This window comes from Eupeodes corollae, chromosome 2 (genome assembly GCF_945859685.1).
Source record: "Eupeodes corollae chromosome 2, idEupCoro1.1, whole genome shotgun sequence".
Classification (NCBI taxonomy): Eukaryota; Metazoa; Arthropoda; class Insecta; order Diptera; family Syrphidae; genus Eupeodes; species Eupeodes corollae.
In genome coordinates this window covers 34,173,562-34,201,438 of record NC_079148.1, presented here as the reverse complement: position 1 = coordinate 34,201,438, position 27,877 = coordinate 34,173,562, and the positions used below count along the sequence as shown (strand labels likewise).

Sequence of the window (27,877 nt, the reverse complement as noted above, 5' to 3'; positions counted from 1 at the left end):
TACACATTTTAGCCAAACAGAGAAAGACATACTTTTCTTGTCATTTATCACCTTTTCAGGGCTTACGGAACATTTCAAATTTCAATTTAAAACGCTCACAAATCTTCGCACACAGAAATTCTTCTTATTTGCGCTTTGTTCTTAAGAAAATACTTATTTTTCAAGTTATAATAACAATAAAATTCAGTGAATATTATTCAACACAGACCAATTTATATATATTATGCTGGGTCAGACATCGTATAATTGGGACGATATTCAAGTCGGGCGATTTGATTTAAACCATTCTGAGCATTTTTTCAGTAAGTTTAAATATAAAATCAAATAACAATATGAATATTTAAAAATCTATCCAATTCAGGTCGAAAACATCAAAAACACGAAAAATTCTCGGAAGATTTTGGTACGCTCCAAGCAATGGGTAAGCAGCAAACAAATAAAAACAAGAGAAATTCAAATCTCTTAACTCCACAACTTTTTTTATTCTAGCTGCACTCAATTTAAATGAGTCCTTCTCAAACGATAATGCAATTGACAGCAAGGAGGATAAAGAAAATGTCTCACCAATCGCTTCAAGTAATCAATCGAAAAATAATGACTGTCTTTTGTCACAAGCAAGAGATGAAAAATGTGAAAATGAAAACGTCGCCGAAGTTGATTCTCCGATTTCTGTAGAACCATTACCTCCTTCACCAACGCCATCAACCAGCAAACGTCCACCGGCTAATCTGTTAACAAAGTTCAGAACGCCAACAACCACAGTGCCGAAGAATGTTAAGCCAACAGCCAAAGTTGAACATCCACATGCCTATGACTTCAAGGACATTTATAAGAAGAAAAAGGAAGAAATTATAAAAAGGCTTTTGGAAGAAGAAAAAAAGAACCGAGTTTTTCACAGTCGACCTGTTCCTAAGCATAAGGCTATGCCAGCGAAAATCGTCCATAATCTTACAGTGCCCAAGACACCGGTTGTCTTGAAAACTTCACAAGCTGCTTCAGAGAAGCGTAGACAAATGGTAAATTCTTATAAATTTATGTTTTTCTTCTTTTTTTCTAAAAGTGAATTTTGTTTGGTTTAAAATTGTAGTTGGAAGAATATAAGAAACAAAATGCAGCTCAAAAATTCACTAGTCGAAGGCCAATGGTACTTAATGATGAGCCATTTAAGCCAAAGAAAACATCGCAACCTGTTGTAGCATCCCAGCCTTTCAAATTAAGTGTAGAACGCAGATTGGAAGAAAGAAAACAATACGATGAGCAAATTAGAATAGCTGCAGAGGAACGAAAGAAGCAGGTAAGTGATTTATTAGTGGACATAAATTTAAAGATTCCTCCTGGTGAAAGGTACTGAAACAAAAACAATGTTTACGTTAACATTAGATGATCTTGCTATATGAATTCTAAAGCAAGTTACCTATATTAAAATAAGTTAAGTAATGAACAACTTTTTGAAAAGAGAATCGTATTCCTGGATTGTTATCGCCGTATTTAAAATGGCATCGGAAAGCGTGCCCGATGAATGGAACCTCAGTATTGTTTGCCCGATCCTGAAAAAAGGAGACCCTCTAAACTGCACCAACTATTATGGAATTAGTCTACTTAACATCACCTATAAAATCTCTGCCGTACTATGTGAACGTCTAAAGCCCATCGTCAACAACCTGATAGGTCCTTATCAGTGTGGTTTTAGACCAGGAAAGTAAAACCTAGCACTTGAGAGGCGGCATCTCTGATGGCTGCAAGGCAATGTTGCCACTGGTTTTCAATGCTTAATGCAGGAAGCATAGGACTCCTTAAGAGGTTATTAGAGACTCGATCGGAAAAGGACATGGCAGTCTCTTGCGATTGTAGCCGTCTAACGTCGAATCTTCTCACAGTACTTCCATGTTTTGGCTTGGATCGGGATATCCGTGGCCTTGGCTACAACGAGGTAGTGGTCCGAGTCAATGTTGGCCTCTCGGAATGTTCGGATATCCTGGATACTGGAGAAGTGTCGTGCGTCGATCGCAATGTGGTCAATCTGGTTGACGGTTGATTGATCAGGAGATTTCCATGTCCCCTTGTGGATATTAAGATGCGTGAACTGCGTACTAGCTACCAGAACGTCTCGCCCCGCAGCGAAATCGACCAGCCTGAATCCGTTGTCGGAGGTGGTGTCGTGCAGGCTGTATCTCCCGATTATCCTACTAAAGATGTCTTCTCTTCCTAGCTTGGCATTAAAATCTCCTAAGACAATTTCAATGTCCTAGCCAGGGCACTGCTCATATGTCTTGTCCAAGAGCTCGAAGAATATGTCTTTGGTGTCTTCATCTTTCTCCTTTGTTGGGGCATGCGCGCATATTAGGCTTACGTTGGTGAATTTAGCCTTGATGCGAATTGTCGTGATGCGCTCGCTCACACTGTTGAAACTCAAGACAACGTGACTCCAGATATTAATGTTATATTCCACTCATCAAACTGTTAAAGGTTTAATTTACACTTGAGTTCCTTTCAAAATTCGTATCACTATTTTAATGTTAATGTTTCTGGTCTGAACATATTTTAGATCTTAAACAATATTTCCTTTCAACAATCCGTTGTTTTTATCGCCTTAGAAAGTATTGTTCTGATAACACCATGAATGCAATACGGTATAAGCTGTTGGGGAGGTGCTTATTAGAACAAAATGTGCTGCAAAAATGCGCTATAAGAAAAGTGTGTAACTCACCCCGTCTCTCTGATTCCATAGAGCTTTTTAGGCAAATAAAGATTTTGCCTGTCAGACATTTATTCTATTACAAGGTTCTCAAGATTTTCTTTATTTGAGGCATGTACTTGCAGAGTCCAATAAGTGAAGGCTATAACTTACGCAGTAATTAACAATCCTTAGTTGACATTCCATCTTTTCGTAATACAAGCTTTAGAAACTCGTATCATGTTGTCTCCAGCAAATTGTATAACCGCCTTCTAGCTAGCCTACGCAACCTACCAACTCTATTCGTCTTTTTGAAAAAAGTAAACCTGTGGCTTCTTGATTTCGATCATAATGAAACCGAAGTTTTGTTGAGCTATATTATTTTATTGTTTAATTCAATAATTAATACTGTCAATGAATTTGAATTTGATTTATCTTGTTTCTTTTGAAAATGTATTTTGATTTAATTCTTTTTAATTTAACGTAAGATTTAACAAATGTTATAGTTATAAGGATGAGGATAAGGATTAATAAAACAAAAAAAAAACTTATAAGTTTTTGGATGAAATCCTATTGAGGTGAAAATGTAAAAGGAGGCTTATAGGTGGAAATACCTCTGCAGTTCACAGGATTCATTGTACAGCCTTTCTTGAGAATTGAAAATTCCACACATTGTAACATATAATGTAAATCTTCAGCTAATAAATTTGAAAAAATCCCTTGAAGAAGCTGGAAAATAGCCATCGAAACGTCGGGTAACAGAAGATGAATTAGTTTTTTATGAATTGCATCAAGAATATTGATCATTAAAGCCCAATCAAACAAATATTATATATTAAATCAATCAAGAACGTATAATCCAACACCCAAACGCGAAAATACTAAAGCTTCGTTAAACTATCCAAGTTTTAAACAATCTTCTAATACATTGTTCATAAGATTTGTCCATACTTGTATATCCTAACTGATCCAGCTGCTTTAGCGTAGTTGAGTCCGTTGACGATGGGTGATTATACAAAGGTGGGGTAACTCGATGTCATCAACCAATATATACAGTCTTATTATATTTTATTGAACTTCAAATTTATTTTAAAACAATTTAAAGACCTTTATTTAGTCATCCAATTTAAGTTCTTCATTTTGAATACAAGTTATTAAAAAACACAATAAGTTCTTAAAACGTCAGTCCCTGCCAACGCATGTCAGAACCCCAAAACCCAACAAATAAGTGACTGTCTATGAAACATTATCATTGATTTGAGAAAACTTATCAATTTAATGCAATCAGTGATGTATATAGGTTAATATTTTTACAACTTTCACAATACAGTGTTCTCCACTTTATTTTAAAAAAATAAGAAATGTTGTGCTCAGTTTCATTCGTCAGTATGTTGTGTTATTTAAATTTAAAATTCTAGCGAAATATCGCCGACTCAACGCCAAATCCCACTTTGAATTTTAATGTTGGTAATAAAGTTAGTTTTAGTTGCGGGTGGCACAATTTGAAGACATAACTGTACCAGAGTTTGGGATATGTTTGTTGTCTACACACGTGCTAAGCCAGTCAACACGTCAGTCCTATGGTGAGTCGTTATTTTTTTTGTTAATCTAAAGTTTATTTTATATTTATTCATATTAGACTTTGATTTGTTAAAATGTAGTTTGTTGATATTTGAAAAAAAAAAAACAAAAGCATAATCTCAAATTTAGTCTTTTTCGTCAGTCCTATTCGTACCTAAAGTATTCTCTCCCAGTATTACATATTAATAATTATTTTTAATTGTTACTAAGTGATTTTAAGCGACCATTATCAAATCCTAAGCAATTTTTACTAATTTGTATTAAATTTCATTATAATACTTTCAAAACTGTTTAACATGTATCAGTACTATGTTACCCCGTCAGTCAAATTCTGAAATTTTTAAATATCTTACAATGTTCTCAAAAAAGTTACTGGCCCGATTTGGAAAAATATATTAATGGATAAGCTATCATATACACTCGAATTTGTAGAAGTTTATTTTAATAATTATCGGAAACCAAATATCCTCAAAAGTTACCCAACCTTTGTATAACCACCCATATAAATATCAACAATATATTGTTTGTTGCCATTTAAATTGTGAGCTAAGGTTCAAAATTCTGATGAATTCATAACTTGAAATTAAAAAACTTGTTCCTCTCTAGGAAATTAATTCGCTAGTTTTCATCAGATTAGGCCCCGTCATATTTCGCCTTCGAAAGTAAAACTTTAATAAATGCACAACGATATAATTTGTTTTTAAAATAAAGGCTGAACTTTTTCATTAATCGTGAAAATCAATACTATTGAAATAGCCGCCTTACGAAAACTCATGCCATTATTTAAAAGTTATTTTTAACTACTTCTGCATACATTTTGAACGATACCTCGGCTATAACTTGAGCAGTATAAGTTTTCGATGCGTCTAGAATTTGAGTATTATGGGAACAATCGCGGTCTTTTGTGTAGTACACAGAAAAAATCCAAATGTGGAATATTACACAATTACGGTGGCCAATTTACGTCATCCCTAAGTGAAATAATGCAACAAAGAAACTTCTCACGCAATGGGAGCGTAAGCAACTTAAAACCACGAATACAATATTCAAGTATGATAGTTTGTTTATGTTCTTTAAGCCTAAATGTTTTGTTTATTCATCGAAATCAGTGGTCACATTCACAAAGCTAGTATCACAATCAAATATTCGGTAAACCACGCGAATTCAAAATGAAATAAATCGTTCAGTATTTAAATACTTACATGAATCATTAAAATTGTGCCTTACATTTGATTTTATTGAATTTTAAAACACGAAAGATAAGTTAAAGTTATCAAATCGAAAATGTTTCTTATTTTATATATTTGCATTTGTCAATAATATGACAGTTCCAGATTGACTAGCTAGGTCATTGTTTTAGTGTACGTGCTAGCTATCAAATTTCCAGTAATTTTATTTTAAATTTTATATTTTATTGGTATTAGTGCAAATAACTTTAAACCTGTCGAAAAATCCGGACCCGCAGATTTAATCTTTAATTTATTTTGTCCCATGGAATGCCAAATAGTGGAAATTTGTGTTTTGACAGATCTAGATAAAAAACAAAAATGATTTATTTTACTCACCTAAGACCCCATGAAAATTTACAGATTAACTCCCGAGTACAATTTTGCTACATATGTATTTAGTAAAAAAAATAAAATTACTAAAATAAACTATAAACATTCACTAATACAAACTTTCCCAAACATACCCTATCATTCGCCTTTCAATCAACCATCTACTCCACGAACATGCCCGCTCCATTGAAAAAGCAATATTCCGCAATTCAGCACATCATTCAACCGTCCAACAACAACAACAACAAAAAAGTTGAATTGTCAACTGTCAAAAAGTAGACAAAAAAAAATTCCATCAACTCAGCGAACCCGTGAATTTTTGTAGTCGTCGTCGTTGTCGTTCGTCAAAACATTTCAAGGTGCAATCGTAGCACTATTTGGGAGATGTTTTAAATTATTTACAATTATCTTATGAAAAATTAGTCAAATTAAACCTCGTTTATAGTTTTTCATAATTGCAACATAATTTCCAAAGCCAGATAATTAAACAAAATAATCCGGAAAATCTTCTTTCTGGCCAAGTGAGTCACTTCGAGAGTGCAAAGAAAAAGAAAATCGCCATTTGGAAGTAGCTATACGAGACGAGAACGAACAAACGAAACAAAAAAAAAAGAAAAGAAGACACAGTTGACTGCCTAACTGCACACTGAACCTCTTCTTTTTCCCCCTACCCCCGTTTGTGAACTATCGCAGCAATCATTAAGTGAGAAAGTGCGAGGCCAGAATCTGCGGAGAAATCCAAGTTTATTTTTTGTTTCTTATTTATTTTCTTTCATTTTGATAAATTATTTATTTTGCTCCCATTATTTGAGCATCTTTGTTGAAAATTAGAAAGAAAAAAGAATAACCTTTTCGTGGGAAATTTAACAAACGAAAATAAAAAAAATACAAAGGTGAGAAAACCGAAAATAAATTAAGAAGAAGATCGAAAAAGTGAAATCTTTGCAACAATTTATTTTTTAGTGCATTCGCATTAGCGTTAACACTAACGCCATCTACAATCAGAATGGTGGACCGTCTAGTAAACAGCGAAGCAAACACCCGTCGCATAGCGATGGTCGAGAACTGCTTCGGAAGCTCCGGCCAGCCACTAGCTATTCCCGGTCGAGTGCTAGTGGGCGAGGGTGTCCTTACCAAAATGTGCCGCAAACGTCCGAAGAGTCGCCAGTTCTTCTTGTTCAATGACATTCTCGTCTATGGCAACATTGTTATTGGAAAAAAGAAATACAACAAACAACACATAATGCCTTTGGAGGAAGTCCAACTGGAGACCATTGATGATCATGGTCAGTTCCGCAACGGCTGGCTCATCCGAACAACCACAAAGTCGTTTGTGGTTTACGCTGCCACCAGCACAGAGAAACAAGAATGGATGGCGCATATCAACAAGTGCGTGGAGGACTTGCTGCGGAAGAGTGGCAAGAAGCCAGTGGAGAATCATGCAGCCGTCTGGGTGCCCGATAACGAGGCATCGATATGCATGCACTGCAAGAAGACGCAATTCACAATGTTAGTGCGTCGTCATCACTGTCGCAATTGTGGGGACGTGGTGTGCGGACCATGTTCTTCGAAGAAATTCTTGCTGCCGCAACAGAGCACCAAGTCTGTGAGGGTTTGCCTTAAGTGCTACGACAATTTAAGCAAGGCCAAGGCACAAGAGGAACACATCAAGGAAGGGGCAAACATCTCCTCGACGGTCAATGCTCTGGGCAAAGCAACGAACAACAATGCAACCGGAACTGTGTCGAATGGCGATAGTTCAGCCGAAGACGATTCGGACGGAGATGAGGACGATCTTCAAAAGCATTCACAACATCAGCACGCCGAGCCAACATTCTATGGTGATTCTTCAATCATATCGGATAAGATTGAGGATGCTGGCAACAACTCAGCAGCGACGAGTACCAACAACAACAGCAAGTGATGTTTAACAAATTTAAGCCAAGTCGTAGATCGAGGGGAAAGGGAAAGGGATAAGGAAGGAAAAGAGGAAGCTACAGTAGAAACAGATATAAATGGAAGATTAGTAGAAGGCCGCCGTCGTGGAGTTGGGAGAAGCAATAGAGATAGAGAAAGAGATCAACGTGCATTGGATACTACGGGAGTGGAGGAGGAGGAGAATTCTGCGGCTGGCCTTTTATCAACTGTTATCAATTTTGTGTCTTGGCGAAAAACAAGAAAAATTTAGCATTATTATGAACAACAACAAAAACAGCTACAGCAACAACAACAACAAAACAAAAAACATTTACAAACAAATTCTACTACTTTTAAACAACACACACAATTTATGAATGGAGTATTACTCACAATGTTAAGTACGTATATTAAATTCTATAGTTTTTGTTTATTGCATTTTTTAAACATGTATTTTTCAATAAATAACAGAAACAGATTTGATGTTCAAAGTGATACAAAAGTAAATCACTGCAAATGTGGTTGTTAAGGATTAGTCATTCTCATTTAGCTGAATAAACTATTTTATTTGGTCAAAGTGTAGCTTTGTTGAGATCGTACGAGTTCAATAAGAATTTTGTTACATTTTTAAGCTGTTTATTTGTTGTTTTGTTTTATCTATGGCGAGCTTCCAAGAAGTTCAGTACTGTGATAAAAACTACCATCATCGTTAAACTTTATCGCAGTTGTAAGTTCCTTAATCAGCTCCTCTTAAACAGTTCATAGAGCTCAGTATGTGCGTTTGGCTCCGAGTATAGAAACACATACTCAAGTGTATACTTTAAAATTTCCCCACATCACGTGCACTTATTATCTGCAATTTTCATGCAGGAGCGGTTTGCCATGTAGATTTTCTTTTTGCACAGCGTCATACATCAATAAAATACTTCCGGAGATTTAAATTCTTTATGAAAAGTATTCTGAAAGTCTTCCTGATTTGTATTTAATCGAGTTTAAACGATATGTTAATTTAAAACCCCGAAATGCCTTAATTACCTGAAAATTATGGTACTTCTCAGCATCATTTGCAGAAGTTAATGATTAGTCTTGAATTTTTTTCTTTATAATAAGCGCACACTCAAGGCATAATACTACCCTTATTATGTAGACACAGTGTGATCACTAAGAAAGGGAAAGAGGGGTTGAAAGGAGGTGTCGGGACACATTGGTTTTAAATATTCCTGAATATTGCAATGGCTGGGAAAGACACGAGTGTGGCAAGGCATTCCACATTCGCATAGTACGGCTAAAGAAGGAATTTCTGTACTTGACAGTACGACCGAAGTTGGCCTAGAGGGTATATTGATGAGCATTCCTAGAAGCGCGAGTATTACGGTTTAACTGTTTAAGTTGGGGAATGCAGCTGGCTATTTCTCTAGAGCATAGACTATTAAAATATCGGTAAAAGAGGGTGAGACACGAAACATTTCGACGATGTTCAAGCAACTTAAATGATTTCATGATGGTAATATTACCAATCAATCTAAATGCTCTACATTCAATACTGTCCAAAAAGCTTAAGTAAGTTGCAGGAGCACCAGCCCAGATATTGGAGTTATACTCAAGTTTTGGACGTATATAAGTCTTATAGATAACAGCCAATAAAAAACCTTGCGACATTTTTGGCGACATCGCGTATATGATCGTTCCACAAAAGGTGGTTGGTAATACACTTACCGAGAATATCGAGATGTTCAGTATACTCGATGCAAGTGCCTTTTATGGATAATGGCAAAGGGGGTATATTTCGCTTTAACGATACAAGACAGCATTGCGTTTTCGAAGCATTAAATTCCACGCGGTTTTCATATTCCCCATTGTACAATGCTGTTTAGGTCGAAATTTAATGAACTTATCATATTTTGACGTTGCAGTTCCACATCTAAAGAAGAGGGATGTGAATCTGAAAACGAATATGAAAAGCTAAGAATACTATCGTCTTGGATTGAAAAAAAACTAAATTCTTAGAGACAAATACTTTGGGTAGCACAATTTTAACTTGACTTTTGATAAAACATTTATTTTTATTTTTTTGAGTTCAGTAAAGTTCTAAAAACTTTTCACTAATTTTTCTTCATTTAATTATTTATTATTTGAGTATTTCAACCTATGTTTCCCAATTTAAAAAAAAATCCTATCAAAGTCAGTTTTTAAGCTCTAAACTACAGGAAATAGTATAGTAGTTCACGGGCGTGGTAGAAAAATAAATTTGTGTGTCAGCTTCCTTTCTTACGACCATATATTGTTATGTTTATATTATTTGGCAAATAGAAACCAGAAAACTGAAGTGAATGATAAATATTTAATGATCCGGGGGGATTCCACAAGGCTCTGTTCTAATGATTTTTCTCTTTCTTTTGTACATTATTGACTTTAAAAAATTACTTAAATATTGTAGTGTAAACTTTTTGCGGATGATATTCTGATCTATATTTATAAAGAAAATGTTAAAATATTGTTCCAGAAATTAAACGAGGACTTGAGAAGCGTTTAGACAAAATACATATCTTAAAAAAAGTATAAGCACGTTAATATGTTACCGTTTAATTAAAGTTTGTTTAGGTAATAATCTTGTTTCTTTAACAAATTAATGCTTTGGATCTTAGATTGACGTCCATTACTTCCTGTAACAATTAACACTGTTCCGCTTCACTATCTTCTACCCTCTCATTAGTTTTTAATCTATTTTTAGCTCAAGGCGAAAACCTAAACGTGTGGAAAACCTCCTTGGCTACACAAGCTACTGTATTGACTATCGTCTTATTGTCAAACTATTCCTTATTCTAAAATCATTTGAGAACATGTTGATGATATTTTAAGTTTTCATTGTAAATCTTTCATTTCCCCTAAACAACATGGTGTCAGAAATAAAAGTCAAAAACTACCAACCTTGTTGAATTCGTGCCGCTTACGATGTCGGCCCAAAAAAGGAAACGAAGACTAATTCTCTTTAAGATTTCTGCTCTTTGGTTTAAATCAATTTTATCGTAACAGATTTTTCTTCCGTTTTGGCGAATGTTTTTGGCGAATTAACAATTTGGTGGTATTACCAATGACGAACTCCGTAATTCGTCTTTGAAAACAAAACTGCCAACATTAAAAACTGTCATAAATATTTATAAAGTCAGATTGAAGAATATTGTTTTTTGTGAAAAAAAAGTTAATAAAAAACAAGATGATTAGCAGCGTTGAATTGTTTTTCGAGGATGAAAATGAAGAAGTAACAAATAAAGAAGAAAAAATCATGATCTGTAGATTGAGGAGAAGTTTAAGAGATGCTTCCAACCCACTGGAATTACCAGATAGTCTGTAATAAAATTAATAATTACTTTGAAAAAAATTTAACCAGATTTTTGTGTTTTAAGTTTTTGATTGTTAAGTTTATAATTCTTTCTTGAATATCTTGCCATTTCGGAAAAAGATTTTTGAATGGAATCCGACGCAACAAGAAGTTTTTCTTGAGTCTCCGTTAGTTTTTGGAGGAGTTTGACTCGTTCATCCACAAACTTTCCCCTTCTTCTACGACATTCATTGATTTTTGTTAACTGGGCTGATGTCATTGCCATGGGAGCATCTTCAACTTCAATGTCTGCATCATTTGAGTCGGGTTGTTCCACTGTTGTAGTTGAATTGATTCCAAACGTATTACCCATTGGATTTACAGCCTGCTGAAAACTTATCAAATCGGGGACAAAGATAACTACCGAAAAGATCCTCCACCTGTTGCGACTACGTCCTTTTTATTTTATTTATAGTATAGCCAAACCTATTAAATTCTATTTTCTAAAACCCTTTTGTAATATTCTTTGTTACGTACTTTATGCCACTCTTTACTCTCTCGAATAGGAGATCCCAATGCGCTTAGCTCAAGGGCAAACGAATCCCAATATTGGGTTTGGTTTTTTTTTGGATGATCCAAACGTCCCCGACACCCTTGGCAATGTCGGGGTTTTAATCCATTAGCTCCACCAACTTTGAGAACTAGGCGTTGTTGGTTCTTTTAATGCTATTCCAATAAAAGTTGTAATTATAATTCGTAATTTGTTGTTATCTTACAGATTTTTTCAAAATCACCAAGAATTACAATTCGACCGATTATGACAGACAAAGGCAAGCATTCGCCAATTTGACATTTTAATTCGCCAAATTTTTGAAGTTTAAGGCGAACGTCAACTTGGCGAATCGCAAACAGTATTCGCTTATTTTTAGGCGACTCGCGAGTGATAATACGGCCCTTAGTCTGGTGTACAAAAAAACTGCTTATACTTCAATATAAACAAATGTCAGTCAATTACATTTTAACAAAAGTGAGTAAGAATTTCTGACCTTCAATACTTTCTCCATAACGAAAGCATTCATTCCCTCTTTTTTGAGGGAAATTTCATACAGTTGATATAATACTAAAAGCCAACTCAACCCTACGTTACCCATTCTCTACATCACATTTGTCCTCTCAATACTCGAATACGTCTCTCAAGTGCGGTCTCCTTATAAAGACGTACATATTTCAAGAATTGAAGGCCTTCAAATATGTTCCTTTCTATTTGCCCTTTGAGGCGTACCTTGGAATGATTCCGTGATCCTGAAGAATGTAGACAGATATCTAACATCTTGTTCATCCATCGTCTGCTTTGTTGGTCTATTAAATGTCCTGTCCTAAAAAATCACCTCATTTATCTTCCCAGTCACCGTACTTCTTATGACTCCAATGAACCTATAACTTGCTTGCTATGGAATGTCAATTTAAATGGTAACTTTTTAGACTTAAATGTAATCACTTTACTGCTTAAATCCGGTCTCCAAAACTTTTTCTTTCACCAGTCTCTTCCTTAGCTATATGTTGCTTGTTTCTTATGTTAAATTAAGTTTATAAAGGGTGTCCCAAAATTAACGCAAGATTTGAATTAAATAGAAAACGCCATTTTTAGTCTTTTGATAGTTATATTTTTATTGACTCGTAAAGTACATAGGATAGGGTTATGTAACATCGGACAAATGGCCTCCACGGCTTTGCATGCACATGCGCGCTCTTTTGTTGAAATTTTCCATGACCATTCTGCATAAATGTGGCTGAATTTCGTTGATGCAGCTTTGAATCTCCTCCTTTTATGCACGGGTGGTTGTGGGCTTGTTGACATAGACTTGTGATTTCAAATAACCCCATAAAAAGAAGTCTAATGGTGTTAAACCACACGATCTAGGAGGCCAATTTTGATTACCGAAACGAGAGAGTACACGACCTGGAAATGTCTCATGCAGTAATTGAATTGTTTCACGGGCTGTATGACATGTGGCACCGTCTTGTTGAAACCACATATTGGACACATCAATATCATCCAATTTTGGCAGAAAGAACTGTGTAATCATGTCGCGATATCGAGCACCAGTAACAGTCACTGCTTGACCAGCATCATTTTCAAAAAAATATGGCCCAATTATGCCTCCAGCCCAAAATCCACACCATACAGTCACGCGTTGTGGATGCATTTGTTTTTCGACAATCACATGTGGGTTCTCCGATCCCCAAATGCGGCAAATTTTGCGATTGACAAAGCCATCAAGATGAAAATGTGCTTAATCGCTTAGGATGCTTTTGCTCGAAAAATCAGGGTCCAAGCTTTCACTATTTTTGAAATATTCTTTAATAATGAAGACACGTTGTTCTATCGTGTAACGCTCCATTTTTAATAACCCTATAGTGTTAGCTGTCAAATTGCTTTTTTTTCAGGGCTGCCAACACTTTACTGCACAAATGGCGGCAAATTCAAATCTTGCGTTAATTTTGGGACACCCTTTAGCTTCAATAAAGCCGAATAAATGTGGGTTTTGACCCTACCAAAATTAACATGGCTACTCTTGACAGACGGCAGGCTAAATTATATACTTATACATATGTATGATAATTTTAAAGATTTAAAAAAAAATTTATTCTTTCAAAAGCTGTGGAGTGGTCTATTCAAAAGGTGTTTTTTTTATTTGTGTGACGAGAAGTGCGTAGGCCTGTCATTCCATAGGTTTGTGTTCAATCCCTGTCTTTGACAAATTGCTCTTACTTTAATGCCTTTTATAAGAATTTGACAAATCCTCCCTGCCATCAAAAAGTGCTCCGCATTCGGTAAAAAACTCTAGGTCCCCTTTATGCCTGAAATTCGTTTTCTACTTGCTGTTTCACATCTTTATTTTTAAATTATAATTTTTTTTGCAAACGCTCCCATCATCATTCCTTTTAAGTTCGCCCGCCGGTAACATTTAAATATCGTTACCATTCTATCTTGCAGAAAAGGTATTCTTACGTAGGTAAATGCCTTCCAAAGCCTAAAAATGTATACCTAACCCTTCGTGTATCCATCATGAATCTTAAAGCCTTGAAATGAATAATTGGAACCCATATCCTTTTATTTCCTGGAGTTCTAAAAACTACATAACAACTTAAGAAATAAGTTAAGATAATATGTTGGTTGTTTTTTTTTAACTTTGCTTATTTTCTTAACTCAGGTTAATTTTTAACCCAGATAGTTTTTATTACATTGGTTATAACTTAGCCTCAGTTTGTTTTGTAACCATGGTTATCTCCCAGTTTATTTTTATAACCTTGGTTATTTTGAACAAGGATAGATTTATAATCTTGGTTATTTTAATAACGTTTTTTGCTTCATAACCTTGGTTATTTTTTACATTTTTTTTAACGCAGGTTATTTTTATAACCTTTATCATTTGTTTCAAACTAAGTTGCTTAATACTATTGGTTATTTTAAACTTAATTGATAAAACGTCTGAAATTGGACCCAAAGGTATCCTCATGAGCATTCCTAGAAATCCAGGTGATACAGTTGAATTGATTAAAAGGGGAATGCCCCATGTATCATTCCGGCGGGCTTATTTAAGATATGGCAGAAAGTTTGCCCTTTCTTTCCAAGTGGGTATAAAAGTATGGATCCATTTTAAACAAAAATAAAGACAACAACACTGATAGCGAAGACAATAAGACATGTAAATATATCATTGCTGTTATTTTCATCATAGTATAGGAGATCGCAACGTTTTCGAGCGAGAATTTTAGGTCAGTTAATTTTTCGATATGTTGTCTTTCTTGCTCTTTCGGTTAGAGTCTGGACTATCTGGCGGTAGCGGTTGCGTTTGTTAGTGCGCATTCTACAACAATCGAATTAACGTCTTAATTTTATATTTTTTTATCTTTAAAGAATTTAATATAAGAGTTATAAACTTTAAAAAATACTTTGAATTTTGTATTTAAAAAAAATAAAAAATTCGCGTATGGAACATAGTAAACAATCATAAAAATGTCTGGCAATAACAAATGTAGATTTAGGAGGCCTATTTATAGGTGGAAAATTGAAAATCAAGCTTTAAAAAAATCTTTTAAAATCAATTCATAACAAACGCAACCGCTACCTCCAGCCAGATAGTCCAGACTCTAACCGAAAGAGCAAGAAAAACAACATATCGAAAAATTAACTGACCTAAATTTCTTGGTTTCCAAACGTTGCTAGCTCCCGGACTATCATGTTTGTTTAATTTTCAAAATCTGATCCGTATAATAATGATAATGAAAAACGCAGCTGAAATTTATTTTGATTTACTAACTTTGCTTTCCTTATTCTTAAAAAAAGTTCAATACCCACCTTTATCTATAAACCATCATAATTTCCGAATTCTAGGGATAAATAAGCTCTCTTTCCAATTTTTCCTCCCAATTATGTAACATTGGATGAGTCACAAATTGCTTGTAATTATATTTTTTAAATAACATTTGTATTGCATACGAATATGATTCAATTTAATAAAACAAAGCCGGTTTTAAAAAAACAGGCTTTACTTTTGTTATATATATTTTCTTAGGTGTTGCTTTATTATTTTAGCAATGACTTTTCTTATCAAAATTATAATTGACGCAAATGTTGAGCAAACACAAATTCAACAAAAAAAAAGAAGAAAGTCATAAAATAAAATATAAATACTCTATTAATAGGCACACATTCAAAATGATCATGAATCATATTTTGGTACATTTGATCGCACCATAAATGAAATTGAACTTAATTGAATTATATTTACAACGTGCACATGTATTCATAATATACACAAAGTTAGTTATAGTTTGGTTTTTATGATTTATGAATATCTTGTGTACGTCATAATGCAAATCATTTTGTTTTGATTGCAATTTTCAATGCGTCAATTATCGTTGGCTGCTGTTGCTTTGTCACATCAAAAAAATAGCAGCATTATTATTGTTTTGATAATATTGTGCATCATTGATTAATATGGACTCTCTCGTATCTGTTTCATTATGAAGCTTATTCATTTTCAAGTTACAACTAAATAATACAATTTAAAAAAAAATAGTCATACATTTTCTGTTTGACTTCTAGAATAATCAGTAGCTCTTTTGAGATATTTAATTTTGATGCAGTGAAAGGCTTAATATTGCTATATTAATGTTATTTTCGACTTGGGAATGAAACTCATTAAATTGATACTTCTCTGATATGTTCCTAAAGATTTCATGACGAAAAACTAATCCAAAACGTAATTGTCACATTAGGGAACGAAAGGTTAAAGAATTGCTTATCAACTATATTTATACTGATTCACGTACGAGTATATGATATGAACAAAAAAGAACTCAACAGCTATGCCATTATTAAACCCTCACCGTACATTAAAGTGTTATTTATTAGGTTTCACTAATACTCATCTGAAATATTGTATTTTGCACTCAAAAAACTCATTAAAAAGTCTCTAAAAAAGAACTTCAACAGCAACGTCTTATGGGCTCCCATTATGAATAGCGAATCGAACGTTCGACTTTCGTTCGTTTTAGCGAACTTCGGTAATATCGGTATTATCGTTAGCGAGCTTCCGCATTCGCTTCAAAATCAGTGCTGCCAAAATTAATTGCATTGAAATAATATATGTTAAATGTCAAATAATGTCAATTGCTTTAATTATTGTGAAATTTGTTTTCTCATATTGCGATTTGCGTTCTTCAATAAATTGTCATTTGTTTATTAAAAATTAATTATAATGTTAAGCAACGTCGATTTGTTTTTTGAAGAAACTGGGGTGCCAGCACGTAACTTGAAACAATCGAGTTTAGTCGATACAATCGAGCATTGGCAGCACACATTTTGGTTCAATCGAGTGTCCTCGATTGTTTCGCCAGATTCGGCAGCACACAAACTTAAAATTAACGTTTGAATCAAAAGTTTTCACTCGACAGAAATTAGTCATCGTCGGGAGTGATTTTTGTGTTAGGAAAATGGAAAAACAAAATAATATGTCAATAAATAAAAAACAGACTGAGATTTTGACCAACTTTATGAGTTCCCACGTTGGTATAGCGAGGGGAATTCTTAAAACTGCCCAAGGGAGGAAAAATATGAGTACCATCAACGCAGCCCAGTATTCCCGGTAATTTAAATTTCCTATAATATAATAATACTCCTTGCTGTCTCCAAATTTAGAGCTATCAAACTTAATCCATTGCGGATAATACTTATTTTCCAGGAGACTTAATTTTCGGCGAAAGAACTTAAACACTGTTGTAGTTAGCAACACATTTGTTCCAACATTGGTTTGGTACCTCCAACTGGCTAGGAGATTTAATGTTGCACAAAGCTGTAGAACTGGTGGAACTGATGTTCTTTTTCTGTCTTCTGTAAGATCTATGTAGAGTATCTTGAGAAAACATTTCTTGTTGACTCTAAACTGCTGCACAAAGTTAAAAAAAAATTGTTTTACAAATGTTATACATGATCTTTCTTTTCTTTTTGAATATTTACTCATTTTTACTCAATTCGAATGGGTTACTATTATCTCTCAAATATCTTCTTTTGATTTTAGCACTAGACACTTCTTCGCCTTCACTTTCACTCTCCGAATCGAAGAAAAACATTTCGGAAGAGACTTAAAATTGAAAGTAGAATGAAATAATTTCAAAGTAAACTCATTTGACATTTCATTTTATAGTTGACAATTCACCCTCCGTTGCATTTGAATTGTTCGGAACAGATGCTTGACCCCTTTGAGTTCGTTCCCCTTCTGTTGAAATTTCTTCCTGCAACATTTCTTTTAATTGTTCTTGTATGTCCTCGAATTCGTCCGATTGCAAATTATTTTGTTGGATCAACTCTTTTTCAGGAAGCATAGTTTGTATGTTTGCCCCATATTTAAAAGGTTGTCCACAGCTTGCTCCAAAAGAGACAAAGAAATCTGGCTGTATGGTCCTCCCCCAGTGGCTGTAACATTTTTTTTGTTCGATGAAATTTTTTGCTTAAGTTTTAGCTTGTAGTCCAACCAAACCTAGGTACAAAAAAAATGTTCCTTAAATGTAAATAAAAAAATTTGAGAATGCACCTTATGCCAATCTTTTTCCTCACGTGACGGGGACCAAGAGAATTTAATTCTACTGCAAATTGCTCCCAATAATCTTTCTGATTTCTTTTGGATGACCCAAAAGCTCCTATGTCTCTAGCAATATCGGGATTAATTTCCATCAGTTTCATAAGCTTTGCAACCTGATTTGTATTTGTTCTTGAAATAAACATTATTATTTCCGTTTTTTATAATAATTCCCAAACTACCTTTTTCTTTTATCACACATTTTAAATTAAAACAAACATAACGAACAATAACAAATTATCGATCGAAATTTTTCCAGACACGCCAATTTTTAATTCGGTGTCCCAAAATTAACGCAAGATTTGAATTAAATAGAAAACGCCGTTTTCAGTCTTTTGATAGTTATATTTTTATTGACTCGTAAAGTACATAGGATAGGGTTATGTATGGAATAACACATCGGACAAATGGCCTCCACGGCTTTGTTTGCACATGCGCGCTCTTTTGTTGAAATTTTTCATGACCATTCTGCATAAATGTGGCTGAATTTCTTTGATGCAGCGTTGAATCTCCTCTTTTAATGCACTGGTGGTTGTGGGCTTGTTGACATAGACTTGTGATTTCAAATAACCTCATAAAAAGAAGTCTAATGGTGTTAAATCACACGATCTAGGAGGCCAATTTTGATCACCGAAACGAGAGAGTACACGACCTGGAAATGTCTCATGCAGTAATTGAATTGTTTCACGGGCTGTATGACATGTGGCACCGTCTTGTTGAAACCACATATTGGACACATCAATATCATCCAATTTTGGCAGAAAGAACTGTGTAATCATGTCGCGATATCGAGCACCAGTAACAGTCACTGCTTGACCAGCATCATTTTCAAAAAAATATGGCCCAATTATGCCTCCAGCCCAAAATCCACACCATACAGTCACGCGTTTTGGATGCATTTGTTTTTCGACAATCACATGTGGGTTCTCCGAACCCCAAATGCGGCAATTTTGGCGATTGACAAAGCCATCAAGATGAAAATGTGCTTCATCGCTGAGGATGATTTTGCTCGAAAAATCAGGGTCCATTTGTTGATGTTCAATAATCCATTCAACGAACTCTCTTCTCTGTCCATGGTCATTAAGCTTCAATTGTTGTGTTAATTGAATTTTGTAAGCATGAAGACACAGATCTTTGGTGAGTATACGCTGTAGAGAGGTTCTTGAAATTTGCAATTCATGTCCACGACGTCGAATTGAGGTTCCTGGATTTTCAGCAACACTCTAACGCACTGCTTCGACATTCACATTTGAACGGCTTGTTTTTGGACGACCAGTGTGTTTGGCGTCTCCAACGGATCCAGTCTCCATGAATTTTTCAATTAATCTCTTCACAGTTGACGAAGTTAAAACACTAATCCGACCATATTTTGTATGAAATTGTCGAACTGCAGCCGCCAAGCTTTCAATATTTTTGAAATATTCTTTAATAATGAAGACACGTTGTTCTATCGTGTAACGCTCCATTTTTAATAACCCTATACTGTTAACTGTCAAATTGCTTTTTTTCAGGGTTGCTAACACTTCACTGCACAAATGTAATTCGTCGTTAACTTAATTCGCTAAAGTTTTGACATTTAAAGCGAACTTAATTTGAGCGAATCGCTATTCCTAATACGAAATGAATTCGCAAAGTTTTAAGTTCGATTCGCTATTCATAATGGGGGCCATAGGTTAGGTTAGGTTAAAGTGGCTGTTGGTTGGGAAGTCCAACACACTTAGACCAAAGTATGGTCCGTTGTGATACCACATGAATCAGTTGATCAGCTTAACTCATCGAACCAATTGGAGCTCCGAATGAAGCGAAGGTGACAAATAATGTCAAATTTTTTTAGATCGCTGGTATCGTTGAAGTAGTAGTCTCCAAGGTGGATTCTACGTCTTTGTAATAAGGCAGGACATGTGCACAGAAGATGAGAGATTGTCTCTTCCTCCTCGTCCATGCAACTCCTACAGAAATCATTTGCAGGGGCTCCAAGTCGAATAGGATGCCTTCTTAATAATAATGGGGGCCATTAACTTATTAAATTCCCGTTCCGACAGCCTTGTTCAATTTGTATTATTAACAGTGTAGAATGCTTAAAAAACACAATGCTGTTTATCTTCAAAGCACAATCCCGCCCGGTGCCGCTATCCATGAATAGCACTTACATACATCCAAGAAACTAATCAGCTACTCGATATATGTACAATGTACATATGTGTGAAATTTGTCTTATTGTAATTTACAAAGACTTCACTCGTACAATAAAACTTGAATATAAATCGCATATTTTGGCAAGTACCCCTAAAACCAAGTTCAAGTCATTTTTATGGAGTCCAAAAAAGATCTTTGAAAATGATAGGCGTTAAAACTATAACCGAAACATTAACATTATACATTACATTTACTCGCACATCAAGGAATGCTAATCAGCTAACCCTTAAGGTCAATTTCGGGCGTACTGTCAAGTATAGAGATTCTTTCTTAAAACGCACATCAAGAATGTGAAATGTTTTAGCCGACTCTATTTTTACCTCTTCCTTTTAAAACCAATTTGTTTTTTTAATTTATTGAACCATACAAAATTTATATACATTTGCCTTAATTCTAACATAAATAATATTTAACAATAACTTTAACTAAAACATTTGTTTATACATTGATGCAATTCAAAATTTAACATGTGTTTAACATGAAGTCGATGGCCAAAAAAATTGTCGATGGCGAGGTTCATCTCGGGTTGTTCAGTCCCGGTTGTCCTTATGGAGGTTGGTTGGGTGTGGCGGTGTTCAGCCGCGGTAGTATGCTGACTCCAGGCCAGTATAGAAGGAGACTTCGTGTCGTCGTCAGTGCGGAGTTAGTCCAAGATATCCATATCACAAAGGTATCTCGGGTCCGGGTGTCGTTCCTGATTGGCCATCCTTCTCATTAATTGGTTAGGGTGGCTGGCGACTTTGGTGATTATCTTCCTTGCTGCCTGTGCAAGGAATTGGTCAAGTGGCTTGATTTTAGCCTCTTCGTAGACTCTACGATTACTATAGTGCTTCTGTCGTTGACGGTCGACTTGTAGATCGGTGCATATCCTTAGTATCTTCCTTTCGAAGACATTAGGTCTTTCCATTGCAGTTTTTGATATGGTCTTAGCAGTTGTTTGTATATCAACATTTTCGTTGGTTTACTTAATCCAGTTTTCTTCTTCAAGAGAGGATGAACTCGATGGAGTGCGATGTTGGCTTTTGTTATCACAGCCTTAGAGTGAGGGTTGAAGCGCAGCAGCTCATTGAAGTGTATTCCCAGGTATTTGGCGTTCTTCTTGGCTTTAATACTTGATCCATCCGGGAACGTCAGAACAAGTTTTCGGGCCACTGCCGCCGATCTACAGCGGCTGTTGTTGGTGACACGTCTCCGGAAGCATACCAGTTTCGATTTGGAGGTATTTATCCTTATTCCCCACTTCTGGTAGTACTCGTAAAGTCTGCTTATGTGTCTTCTCTTCGGGCTGCGATCGTAGGACACATGGAGGACGAATAGGTGAGTGAGTCATCCGCAAACAGCAGGTTCTCACAATCCGTTGGCACTGGCTGGTCAGATGTCATCAGGCTGTAGAGGAACGGTCCAAGTTTCGATCCTTCCAGCTTTTACGTCTCTAATCGTTGACTTGCAACTATCTATTTCTACAAAGAAGTTTCTAGAAAAGAAAATTTTTATTAGTGGCTGTGGGATATTAAAAATTCGGAGTTTATGGATGAGGGCATCAATCCATACGCTGTCGAAAGCTTTCTCGACATCCAGAAAGCATCTAACTGTAGCTCGGTGGCTATTGAGAGCAGCGGTGGCGTCAGATTGAAACTTTAGAATTGGATGGATCGTTGAGTGAGCCTGTCGGAATCCAAACTGCATTTCGGGGATGATGCTATGCTCGTTGCAGAATATCTTCAGTCTCCTTAAAATGACTTCTTCCAGAATTTTGCTGATGTTATTGAGGAGTGAGACAGGCATGTAGTTGGAGATCATATTGGTACTGCCTTTCTTCGGGATTGCCACTACTTTGGCTGTCTTCCACTTTTTTGGAAAGTAGCCGTTGTTGATGCAGTTATTTATGATAATAGTCAAGATTATCAAAAAAACTTGAAGTCTTTTCAGGATATAGTTGGAAATCCCGTCCATTCCAGTTGACTTCTTCGGCTTCAAGTCGTTAATGATCTCAGCTATCTCCTCAGGATTGCAGAATTTATGGGTATTTGCTGGTTCATCGGCTTTGCAGTTGTCGTCAAATTGAACTTCAATATTTGGCTGCTGAATCAACTGGATCTATGTTTCTACTTCGTTGAGGAAGGCTTGGTCCGTTGAAGGTTTTGGAGTGAAACTCTGTTCAAAGTGTTTGGCAAAAGCTTCCACTTTGTCATTCGTTGAAGTTAGCTCGATGTTGTTGCTCATCATGACTTCCGGCAGTGGTTTTCTCCTACCGATGAGGCGGTTTATTTCCTTGAAGGCGTTTGGTTCCGGTTTTATCTCCCTCAATCTCTTTTTGAAGGAAATGTCGTTGTTAAAACCAATTCGCAACGGTATCTCCTCTTAAATCCTTCCCTACTTTGCTCAACTTGCACTGTGTTGTAGCAGCAACTTCGTGCATTTTATTTTAACCCAGTTTTACTTACTTACTTACTTAAGGTGGCGCTACAGTCCTGTGTGAACTAGGGCCTCACCCAACAAACTTCTCCATCTAGCTCGGTCCCTAGCTAGATGTCTCCAGTTTCGCGCTCCAAGTTGGGTGAGGTCACCTTCCACTTGTGCGCGCCACCTGATCCGCGGTCTTCCTCTGCTGCGCTGTCCTGTGAAGACTTTCCGGGCCGGAGGATTGGTTTCCAGGCGCTCTACGTGACCCAGCCATCTTAGTCGTTGGACTTTTACTCTTCTTGCTAAGTCTACGTAGCTGTACAGCCCGTACAGTTCGTCGTTCCATCTTCTCCTCCACTCCCCTTCGATGCATACGGGACCGTAGATCACACGAAGAACTTTTCTCTCGAAGCGACCCAAGGTGCTTTCATCCGCTTTTGTCATGGTCCATGCTTCTGCACCGTATAGCAGGACGGGGATGATAAGGGTCTTATATAGCAACACTTTGGTCCCTCGAGAGAGGACATTACTACTCAATTGCTTTCTTAGTCCAAAGAAACAGCGGTTAGCAAGAGTTATTCTGCGTTTGATCTCAGTGCTGGTGTTGTTTTCTGCGTTTACAGCGGAGCCTAGGTAGACGAAGTCCTTGACTACCTCAAAGGTACGTCTGTCGATTGTGACGTTTTGACCAAAACGTCGGTGTTGTATGTCCTTTCTAGACGACAGCATGTAATTTGTTTTGCCCTCATTAACCGTTAAACCCATTTTTGCCGCCTCTGCCTCAATACTCACAAAAGCCCCATTGACATCACGCTGAGTTCTTCCGATTATGTCAATGTCATCAGCATATGCCAGTAATTGGACAGACTTTTGAAAGATAGTGCCTCTAGTGTTGACGTGTGAGCTCTGCACTATTCTTTCAAGCACGATGTTAAAAAAATCGCATGACAGCGCATCACCTTGTCTAAAACCTTTTTTGACATCAAAAGGTTCTGTTAAGTTGTTTCCAACCTTTATGGAGCAGCGTGAATTCTCCATGGTCATCCTGCACAAACGGACGAGTTTGGCAGGGATGTCAAAACTAGACATGGCTCTATACAGCTCGTCCCTGTAGATGCTGTCATATGCGGCCTTGAAATCGATGAAAAGATGGTGGGTGTCGATTTGGTGCTCTTGAGTTTTTTCCAGGATCTGCCGTAATGTGAATATTTGATCAACTGTGGACTTTCCTGGTCTAAAACCACACTGATAAGGACCTATCAGGTTGTTGACGATGGGCTTTAGACGTTCACTTATTATGGCAGAGAAGATTTTATAGGCGATGTTAAGTAGACTTATTCCTCTATAGTTGGTGCAGTTTAGAGGGTCTCCTTTTTTCAGGATCGGGCAAACAATACTGTGGTTCCATTCATCGGGCATGTTTCCTTCCGACCATATCTTACAGATAAGTTGGTGCATGCTCCTAACCAACTTATCTCCAGCTGCTTTAAAGAGCTCGGCATTCAAGCCATCTGCTCCAGCGGCTTTATTAGACTTCAACTTAGATATGGCAATCTTTACTTCGTCTAAGTCGGGAGGACGGGATTGTTGGCTTTCGTCGTCTATATTGAATGGATCATCCTGCCTGACAGCGGAATTCAGTTCTTCGTCGCCGTTATACAGTCTGCAGAAGTGGTCCTTCCATATCCTCAGCATTGACTGCGGTTCCACTATGATGTTTCCACTTTCGTCTTTGCAGCCTTCGGTTCTAGGTTTATGTACCTGTGAATTTCGTTTCACCTGTTCATAAAACTTTCGAACCTCATTCCTGCTTTTATACCTCTCAACATCTTCGACCGCACGCTTCTCATGCCCTCTCTTTTTCCTTCTGAAAAGTCGGCGTTCCTCTCGCCTCTTCTGCTCATAGAGCTCACGAGCAGCTCTCGTCCTTTTATGCAGCGCCGCTTTGCGTGCCTGTTGTTTGGCTGCATTTGCCTGCCGACATTCCTCATCAAACCAGGGGTTCCTTGTTGGTGGCTGTTTGAAACCCAGCACATCAGAGGCGGCTTCTCTGATTGCATCTTGGCAATGTTGCCACTGGTTTTCGATACATTGTGTTGGCGGCAGAGAACTTCGAGAGAGGTTACTTGTCACTCGGTCGGAAAGATATCTGGCGATTGTAGCCGTTCGACGTTGTATCTTCTCCCAGCACCTCCCTGTTTTGCCTTAGGTCTGGAAATCCGAAGTGCTACCCTGGCTACAACGAGGTAGTGGTCCGAGTCGATGTTAGCTCCTCGGAAAGTTCGTACATCCATAATGCTGGAAGCGTGTCTGGCGTCGATCGCAATATGGTCAATCTGGTTGACGGTAGATTGATGTGGAGAAGTCCAAGTTCCTTTGTGGATGTTGAGGTGTGGAAAACGCGTACTGGCTACCATGACGTTTCGCCCCGCAGCAAAATCTATGAGCCTGAATCCATTATCGGAAGTATTGTCGTGCAGGCTGTTTTTCCCGATTATTCCACCAAAGATGTCTTCCCTTCCTAGCTTGGCATTAAAATCGCCCAGGACTATTTTAATATCGTAGCTAGGGCACTGCTCATATGTTTTGTCTAAGAGCTCGAAGAACATATCTTTGGTGTTGTCGTCTTTCTCTTCTGTGGGGGCGTGCGCGCATATCAGGCTAATGTTGCCGAATTTAGCCTTGATGCGTATGGTCATGAGGCGCTCATTGATGCACCTATAGCTCAAGACTTCTTGCCTAAGTCTGGCTCCAATGACGAATCCGCATCCAAATAAGCGCTGTTGGTTTTCGTGGTAGCAGTCACCATAGTAAATATCGCAGTTTTTCATCCTCTTTTTGCCCGGCCCATCCCATCGTATTTCCTGGATGGCGGTGATATCTGCTTTATATCGTTCTAGGGCCTCCGCTAATTCTTCGGCCGCACGTGGTCTGTTAAGGGACCTAACATTCCACGTGCATATCCGAAGTTCGTTGTCCTTTATTCGTTTGCGTTGGTTGTCAACAGTAAGTCCGTCCGTATCCGAGGCTTGTTGGTGCTTCGCAACTTTGAAAGCTTTTACGTGGCCAGGAAGTCACCCCGACGCACAACCTCCAACCTGGAGGGCCAGATCCTAAGTATAACTCCAAGGATGGGGAGCCGGATAAAACCGCTCCTTACAGGCCTGGGCTCCGAATAAGTCGAAGAAGCCCTATAAGGTGTTCACTAAGTAGTTCAACCTTACTGGAACTGTAGACGCCACCGTTGATTCCATCTCGGGAATTCCTCCGCTGCCGTCTGGATAAGGAGAGGTGTCTTAGTGGAAACACCTCTCCCCACCTCTCTCGTTTGCTGCCCCCAACAACTTTCCACTGGGGTTGGAACCCAATCTCCAGTTGAGGTACTAGGCACCCGATGTTCACCACGTGGAGGTGAGAGTAGGAGTTGATAGACAGAGGTTGGTTTTAAGAAAAAACCTATGGACGCTTGTGTCCTCTTGAATGCACATGTCTACCATTTGAACATCTTTTTAACCCAGTTTACTTTGGTTATTTTTGTAACTTTGTTATTCTGTTAACATAATTATTTTGTTAACAAGGTTATATACCTAAATAGATTATAATATTAATAAGTGTTAACCTCGGAATAGGATAAACTAAGGTAAAAATTCGTTTTTATGTAAATTTCTTTTGGTGTTCTAAACGTAGTGTAACAAGTCTAATAAAATCTCGTGTCTGCGTCGTAAGTTGTAAACGGCCAAAGGTCACTTAACCAATTAGCTACATTTTTTGTCTTAAGCACTTTTTCAAGCTCTCAAAAGTTTCACAATTAGACGAGAGATAGTGTGGATTTCTGAGTTAGAAAAAATTCCATCAAACAATTCTGAAGCCTTACGAAGCCTTAATTTTTTATTCCCTTATGCACTAGGGCCTCACCTAACAAACTTCTTTAATTTTCTATTGGCAGGCTAAATATAATTTCTTTTCACATCTTTTATTTTTGAATTAATCTAATTTTTTTGTAATTTCAGGAGGAAGAAGAACGTAAAAAACACGAAGAGGAAATAGTTAAAGAACTCCGAAAGCTAGCATCATTCAAAGCACGACCAAATCCTTTTAAATAAACAAACATTTATTTAAGGATCCGAATAATTATTCAAAAACAAAAAAATTAACACAATATTTTAATTGTTATTTTTTTCTATTCCTAGTTATGTAAAAAAAAAAGAATTATTAACTAGTTCACAAAAAATATAATATTCGCGGCGGCACTGTTAGATCGATACTAAAAGAAAATTAATTTACAAACAAAAATTATACTTAAATATGTATTTTTCTTAATCGATAGTTTTACTCTAACAACATACACAATTATACATATATATACATGCGTCTTTATAGATATAAATATCAAATTACTAATTATAGTGAATAAGAGTTCTCTTCTTTTATATTAAATATATTGTTTTTTTTTTTTGTATTACATTTTATTCTTTTTATTTTTGCATTATTATTTTAAAATATTCTTTTAATTTTTGTTTATAATAAGAGAGTATTTAATTTATTCCAAACAAAATAATATTTTGAAATTATTTTTTTGTATTATTAATTAATATTGTTAGATAAAAAACAAAACAAAGGTTGACAATAATGCTTGTTGATTAAAATTTTGCAAAATAGTGTTAAAATATTTAATATTGTTTATTTACAATTATTATTTCTTTCCTCGGCATCATTGAATCAGAAAAAAAGCAAACAGAAGAGAACGACGACGATTCTTGTGTTTTTTTTTTGTTGTTTTCCACTTTCCTCCTCTCGAATGGTTTTTCTTTTTTTCTAACATAAATACAGAAACACAACTACATTATTTCTATGAACAAATACAAATATAATCATAAATTTAAAAAAGAATAAAATATTTAACTAAAAAATAAAATTAAATAAATTGAGAATGAAACGAAAAACATGAAAACAAGTTGTGGTAAAAAAATGTAATCGTTTTCTATTATTATAATTTTATTATTAATTTTATAAGAATCAAACAAAACAAATGAAAAATATCAAATAAATTATTTTTTACACAAAAAAAAACAAATACGTTGTT

General features: G+C 36.3%; 1 protein-coding gene across 3 annotated transcripts; it reads left to right on the top strand.

The window, feature by feature from the left end:
- Positions 1 to 77: 77 nt before the first annotated feature.
- LOC129944432 (targeting protein for Xklp2 homolog) lies at positions 78 to 27,868 on the top strand. Of its 3 annotated transcripts, XM_056053859.1 has the most exons (5): positions 78 to 302; positions 362 to 421; positions 490 to 1,016; positions 1,088 to 1,294; positions 26,805 to 27,868. In XM_056053859.1, exons 1-5 carry the CDS (start codon positions 224 to 226, stop codon positions 26,895 to 26,897), a joined length of 966 nt encoding a protein of 321 aa, XP_055909834.1. In that variant the 5' UTR covers positions 78 to 223; the 3' UTR covers positions 26,898 to 27,868. The 3 variants fall into 3 exon arrangements, 1 of the variants encoding a protein (XP_055909834.1); XR_008781438.1 differs by lacking the exons at positions 78 to 302; positions 362 to 421; positions 490 to 1,016; positions 1,088 to 1,294 and adding exons at positions 6,097 to 6,707; positions 6,778 to 8,132; XR_008781437.1 differs by lacking the exons at positions 78 to 302; positions 362 to 421; positions 490 to 1,016; positions 1,088 to 1,294 and adding an exon at positions 6,097 to 8,132.
- The last annotated feature ends 9 nt before the right edge of the window (positions 27,869 to 27,877 follow it).